General features: G+C 38.1%; 1 protein-coding gene across 1 annotated transcript; it reads left to right on the top strand.

Annotated features, from left to right (window-relative positions):
* Positions 1 to 1,410: 1,410 nt before the first annotated feature.
* Positions 1,411 to 7,147, top strand: PSMG2 (proteasome assembly chaperone 2; the record flags this gene model as incomplete). The annotated part of the gene is made up of 6 exons (XM_009646220.2): positions 1,411 to 1,597; positions 2,406 to 2,464; positions 3,458 to 3,576; positions 4,885 to 5,058; positions 6,270 to 6,390; positions 6,822 to 7,147. Coding segments are annotated over 6 exons (753 nt in total), but the record flags the coding sequence as incomplete, so codon positions are not given.
* Positions 7,148 to 7,249: the final 102 nt, after the last annotated feature.

Genomic DNA, 7,249 nt, shown 5'->3' with positions numbered 1-7,249 from the left:
GGGTCGTCCCTGGGTCCTCGCCCGCGGGAAAGCGGAGAGGCGCTGGGCAGGCGCTTGCGGTGCCCGTGCGTGTATCGGGTGTTTTGCTGAGTAGAAGAGGGGGGCTTTGCAGGGGTCCTTCCCCGAGCTGTTCCCTGCAGAGCTGAAGGCGGCCTCTGCCGTTGCCGTCAGTTTCTCCCTCCTCAGCCCCCCGGTGTCTGCTCCTGTGGAGCGAAGCGTTGTGTGCCGAGCTGTAGCTGCCTGCCTGCGCTCCAAGATTAAAACGCCGTACGTCGTCTTATAAAATTTGCAGTGTCTGTGGGTTGGCGCTGGAATAATAGGTTATTTTCTCATTTCGATGCGATATACGCATGTTTGTAATGAAAAATTCCTCATTTGTGCTATAGTTAAACCCCGATTGGGAGGTGGTTTTAATCACCTTCATACGCGGCATGAAATCAGGATAACCTACCCGTGGTTACATTGGTTATTGGGGGGTAAGAGTTCCAGTGCAGGCTTACGAAGTAGCAAACCATTATGTTGCCTATTAGCGAGTCGTTTTACTGTCTTAATTAAGGGTAACATCAGCTTTCGTGGAGGGCTGGGCGGCCCGGGATGACTCTGCAGGCTGCGCGGGAAGCCATTCGGGATCAGCTGACTAGCCACAGGAAATAGCTCACTGCGGGCTGCTTTGGGAGTATCGGGCTATTGAATACCAGTCTGTAATGGCAGCCTGTGAGCGCCGTTACGTCCTCTTACACTGTGGGTTGATCAGCATCCACTTCGGGGTTTCCACAACTGGTGGCAGCAGCAATATGTAGACATGGACTGGCTTATAAGTTAGAGGGAGGCAACCGAAAATTTTACTGTTGTGTCCTTCTACAGAAACTGGTACTGGAAGACAGACTCTTGAATTTCTCTTTCTGTGCTGTCGGATTAGGTCAGTGTCTGCCCCAATGGGTGATAACCCATGGAAATTCCTATGAAATTAATCCAAGATGACCCTTAGCATTTTCATCCTTGAAAGATGAAAAACAATTTACTCTTGTGTATGTATCAAGCCAAGATTTATAGGTTTAATATGTAATATCAACATTACCATTAGGTGTCACTTGAGACCTGCCGATCTCTGCATAAGTCCGTTGAGTGACTTGCATCTACTGTGTATCCAAAAAAAGAGAGGGAGAAGACAAGTTTCCAAGCCTTTATTTAAGTTTACAATGAGACAGGATTATTCACAGAAGTGGCCAGGATGTTTTTGTGGGACAGGGACCGAAGTCTGCATTAGTAATCTGTTATGAAATAGTCACCTTTGTCAGAGAATGAACAGCCGCTTTTAGAAATCATGTTTGACCAGAATTGAAGTAATTTAAACTTTCACTATTTGAAGAGCATATTGTATTGTCCATCAAACACACTGTAAATCAGTAACTTCCGTTACTTCAGCCAGCAGTGTCGGTGGGAAACGTTGGTCAACTGGCAACGGATCTTGTGATTTCCACGCTCAACATGACTAAAGTTGGTTACTTCTACACTGACTGCCTGGTGCCAATGGTTGGAAATAATCCATATGCAACAGCAGAAGAAAACTCAATGGAGCTGAGTATAAATGCTGAAGGTGGGTATTGAATGCTGAAGATATTTGCAAGCTGCATAAGGTGCAAGGGCATTACATCTAATTTTTTTGTTGTTACATTTTGCTTATGTGAACAATGCTTAAAACTGAGGTCAGTAATAACAGCTTCAGTAACTTACAGATAAGAATGGATTTGCACTTCACAGAGGAAACTGTTACTGTTGTTATTTTTGATAACCAATTTGATATATGGAACCAATAAGAAATGCTGAATTTCAAAAATATTGCAGTGCAGCCAAAACTCTCTGCAGTTTCAATCCAAAGCGGCATGAAGTGCACACATACTTAAAGTAAACTGTGGGAATGGAAGCTGAGTTTCTGGTGTGGAAGGATATTGATCCTCTCTTCTTCCTTCCCTCCTATATTTGCCTTTTTCCTTATGTGGCGTTTTTCCCTCTTCCTCCTTCAAATTCTTAGTTTCTTTCCTTATATAGATCATTGCATTTCATCTTTTTTCGTCCTCTTAAATCACAGAAATCTCAGAATAATCTGTCAGTCTTTGCAAAGCTGCATAAAGAGATTATATGAATCATTCCAGGAGGCAGATCGTGATATATTTTTCTTCACTGAATCCTTTGAATTTATGACGAGTGAAATTTTAAGTCCAGTGAAGACAATACACAAAAATATGTATTTTTAACACTGTGGATATTGTCAGGCTTTCCCATATGAATTGATAGCTGAAAGGTTTACTATCCTGAGGTTTGTAAATTGGATAAATCTGGGTACTTCTAAACCCAGATCTCTTTCTTGCTTGCTTCTTATAAAACTTATTTTTTTCTTCTTGTAGTGTATTCATTACCTTCAAAGAAACTTGTAGTTCTGCAGATCAGATCACCTTTCATAAAGGTATGTACGTTCATTGATTGTTCTTACTTCATGCTCTTCAGTTTGAGTAATTCTGCTGGCAAATAGTTTAAGTGGCCTGGGTAAATTTTAAGACTAAATAAGCAAAACTAGAACTATGCCACATTATAAAACATTTTGATAAAAAAAAACCAAAAAAAAACCCAACCCAAAACAGACAAAAACAACCACCAAAACCAGGCTGAAAGAGAGCAGAATATTTTTCTACTTTGTGCTGTAACGCATTCTGCAGCTGATACACCTTTAGGTTACAAAACCTGACATCTGCATTCATTGAGAGTTGAGGGGTTTTTTTGTTTTTCAAGGCCTCAGAACAACCCACCTATGTTGGTAGATGTTAATGGACATATGTCCTTAGTTATTAACAGCTTTGAAAAACAAAGCAGTCTGGGTTTTGTCTATTTCTTTTTTTTTTCTTTATGCTTACTGTCTTTATGTTTTTGTCTTCTATTGTAATAGCTTAATTTTTTGTGTCACTCCAATTTAATTATTTCATTGTGTTCTATATTCATTTAAACTGCATTCATTATGCAAAAAAACGAAGAATTTAGAATTACTCATTAACTGGACAGTGGCTGTAATTTAAAATAAGCAGAATACCACACCAGAAGAAAATTTTGTGCTGCAGTTTTTAGCAGTTCCAAGTGTGGAAAAATACTGTGTGATCCTACCATCCTGTCTTACTCTAAAGCTTTTTCTATTGGTGTTAATGGCACACAAAATAGGTGGTATTGCTGCTGTTAAAATGGTCGTAATTATAATTTTTATCATTATTTGCGTAGTTTTGATTAAGTAAACCACCAGAGCAGTCCTCTGCTTTTCAAAAATGTATCTGAAGCTGAAGATTAAATGGATATGAAGAAAAATGTACATCACTGGTGAACATTCTATGTAGCAGCTAGTACTGTTGGCTTTTTTTTTTTTTTTAAGGACACAACATATTTTTCACTTTTTTTCCTCTGTCTTTGCATAAAGAACAAGTACAGGCCATTCTGTCAAACACTGCTGTCTTGGGTGAAAAGCAGCAAATGTGCCAGAGTCGTTCTTCTGTCTAGCAGCCATGCATACCAGCGCGATGATGAGCAACTTCTTGGGTATGTTTGCATCATTAAATATTTCTGTTCTTTTTGACAAACTGATAGATTTCCCTCTACTGAATAATTTTGGAAGGGTTCTTTTGCTTTGCTGTGGACATAGGTCATAAGATGTTTTAACAGTATATTAAGTACTATGTTATACCCCATTAGTCTCTGAACGTTGTTAGTTACTGCTCTGGAAAGTATTGAGCAAATAATAAGCTCTAAGTAGATTGCACTTGGCCTGCACTGTCAGGCAACAGAGGCTCAGTTTTAACTTTAATTTCTCGTGGCTGCAAGCAATGTCAGGGATTAGCTACTAACATACAGGCCCCAGATTAGATTTTTACAGTTAATTAGAATATTGGTGCGTTTCTTACCTCCTCTTCATTATTCTGCATTTTGAAGGTTTTCTTTAGTATAGTAAGTTGTCATTCTTTTTTATGGGAAGTTATCAGTTCTTGTTTGTTGGGAGGCAGCTGCAAGGTTCAGACTATCTGTATTTTTATTAGATATTACCACTGTAAAAAACTAGCATTACTTGCTGATTGAGGACATCATAATCAGTGATGTAACAAAACCAAACAAATATCAGTATTTTTGCAAAAGAGCAATTGTTATCCTCAGGCTGTATAAATGCGTAGGGCCTTGAAGGAAGTTTAGGTGCATGCACCTCCCAGATACAGTTACCAGTGATACTTGCCTACAGCTGCAGAATGGCCAGCTAACGTGGAATTAGATAAGAGGGACCAATGGTTATTTGATGCAGTCTGAGTCATAAGCTGTGGTGATTTAGCGCACACACACACCCACCCCGACCCCAGCACCACAGAACAACTCTCTGATAGTGGAGTCACTAAAGAGTGAGGGTAGTGCATTCAGAAAATACTTACACTTGACTGAAGGCTGCAGGTATTTGTAGTGTGAGCTTATTGAAAATGCTGTATCACAGTGAAGTCTAAATTTACCCTAACTAACTTCAATTTCATCACTTCCTCTCTGAAGGAGGAAAAAGCACATTTTATTTGTAAATAATTTTAACAACTGTAAACACATAAATAGGAGAACTGCTAGTGTATCTGGTACTTGCCAGTTATTTGAGCCTCTGATAGGGTATCTTAGTTCTGTTTGTGGCAGAAAGTTGTGTAGTTTGTACTGTTTTGAAGCCACAGAGTACTTTTTAACGTTGAGGAGGAAGGGAATGTCAGTGCAATTCTTCGTTGCAGATGTGAGGTCCTCAATGCTTGTAGCTTCTTTCTGTCACAAGTAATAACATTGGTAGTGTCTTTTATTGTCAGACTGAAGGTATTCTTGATTTGTTCCTAGGACACCACTACGCTACCTACTTACACCTGATCTTCAGAAAGCAGTTGGAGGCCTTATGCAGGAGCTAAACTGGAAAGAAATGGAAAAAGTAGCAGCTTACCCTGGAATAAATGACACAGAAAAAGTTCTACATATTCCTGGAGGTGGCATCACAAAACTATTGTTTACTGAGAGGTGAGTTGCCTGAAGATAAACACAGAAAGATATCAGAAGTCTTGTTTTTAGTACATGGGTAAAATTATCTTCTAAACCGCTATGTTATAGGAAAAGTCAAGTCCCTTTTTTCATAGAAAAGGGTTTTGTAGGAATAGAACTTCTTCCAGATCAAGCCTGTAATTAAAAGGAAAAAAATAGGGAATTCTGCATCATAAAGTTAAAATACTATAAAAATATAAGTGAATGGGCTAAAGAAAAATAATAAAGCCTTTACAGTTAAGGTTGCGATTAATCTGGTATCTGATTTTATGCACACTGCAATTTGTAAATAGTAAAATTTCTGTACCTGTGATACTTCAACTAAAACTGTCTCCTGTGACAAGTAGTTCCATCATCAGTTGTTAAAAAAAAAATTCTGAGGATTAAGAATGAGTTAAGATTTCAGGGCCAGCAAACACAATTATGTGGGGGGGTTTTGTTAAAAGGTGTTTGCATCAGAGGTTGTGCCAAAAGCATGTCTGAGTTTCAAATTTTGGATAGCAATACTCGCTCATGATGGCAAAACTGTGTTAGCTCTGCAAAAGGTGTTTGTTTTGTAAGTGCCAGGTGGAAAAATCACTTTTATTTTTTAGCTGTTGTTTTGACATCTGTCCAACTGTTGCATCCACCAGCAGGAGAGTTACTAATACCATGCTCACCTTTGTACTGACTTCAGAATGGAAACAATATACAAATGCAAAAGAAAAAAGTCTCCCAGAGCTTTAGAAAAACAATTATTTACAATCTTAATATCTAAATGAAAAAATGGGAATATTGTGAATAAAGTAGTGATACGCAGCCTGCAAAACTGCTGTTTGAAAGACATGGAAAGATAAGGAGTGATTGTATCAAAGCATCTGTACAAATGTATACACCAGCACAAAAGTGAAAACAAAGTATGTGAAAGAGGCCTTGAATAACTCTTCCATGACCTAGGAGTCCTGCCTCACAAAGCAAAGAACAAATTCAAGACTAAGAAAAAGAACATGAAATGTGAAAATGCACCCAAGCAAGTCTGGACAAAAAAAAAAAAAAATCTGTATACATATGCATGTCTTTTTGTTTGGTTTTGGTTTTTTGTTTTTTTGTTTTTAACAAGCCATATGAAGATTGTTGTTACTCTTAATCCATAACTATAATTGTTCTGGATTTTGAAAAGAAATAGAAATGACTGCTCACTTCTGTTGCAGCTGTTCAGAAGGAATCCAAATGGCAGTTCTTCTGAAATTCTGCTCAGAAGGGGACAACATCCCTGATGCGTTTGCTCTTGTTAACTATCTTAATGAATGGCTCCAGCTAATTAAAAGTGAAGTAAGTGCTGTTTGATCTAGAGTTCTTGCGTTTGTGTTTTATATCCATTATTTCCATTTTTCTTCAATCTGCAACATTAAAAATTCTTACTCAGCTGAATTTTAGAAGAGTTAAAAGTGTATGGGTTGGGTTCGTTTTGGCCTTTGGTCATTGAGGATACGCCAAATTAAAGATACATTTTGATTAAAACCTCACTGGGAATTTCCCCACCTGAAAAACCAAACCTAAACCCTAGTCCCTTTGTTTGACAGGTGTGGGAGAAAATTGCGTAAAGGTTTGATCAAGTTTGATCTTCCAAGTACTCTTCTGTACAGCAGCCCACAGTGATACTGACACTTGAAATGCTGTCCGTTATTTTAACAGATGTGCCAGAGATTGAGTTACATCATTATTATTTAAAAACTTAAGGGATTATTCTGTTTTTGTTGCAGTGCAACGATTCCGCAGATACTTCTTCACAATGGAAAATACCAAGTTCTTGGCGCTTACTTTTTGGCAGCGGTCTCCCACCTGCACTCTTCTGATCAATTTTGAATTCTTCTGTAAGTCACGTGCAGTCTCAAACATCCCTTGAGGCAGTGATTACACAGTAATTGCCAAGCAACAGCAGCGTAATTTGTTTTGTACATAAATTCTTTTATTTAAGAAAAATTCCTTTCACATAGGTGGGTAGTTAAAGAAAGTAAGGTAACTTTCACAAATTGACCAAAGAAATATGTTTTGTACAGTTGTTTATTGAATACCTTCAGTTGAATTTTTTTCTAATAAAATATTTTTTTAAAAACCTTTTTCTTTGGTTAAGTGTTATTGCTATGGAAAAGCTTATGGTGCACCTCCTTAATGTAGCTGAGAACTTGAG

The sequence above is a fragment of the Egretta garzetta genome, unplaced genomic scaffold, assembly GCF_000687185.1.
Source record: "Egretta garzetta isolate BGI_Z169 unplaced genomic scaffold, ASM68718v1 scaffold259, whole genome shotgun sequence".
Classification (NCBI taxonomy): domain Eukaryota; kingdom Metazoa; phylum Chordata; class Aves; order Pelecaniformes; family Ardeidae; genus Egretta; species Egretta garzetta.
The sequence above is the reverse complement of the archived record's forward strand: the minus strand, read 5'-3'. Positions and strand labels throughout refer to the sequence as shown.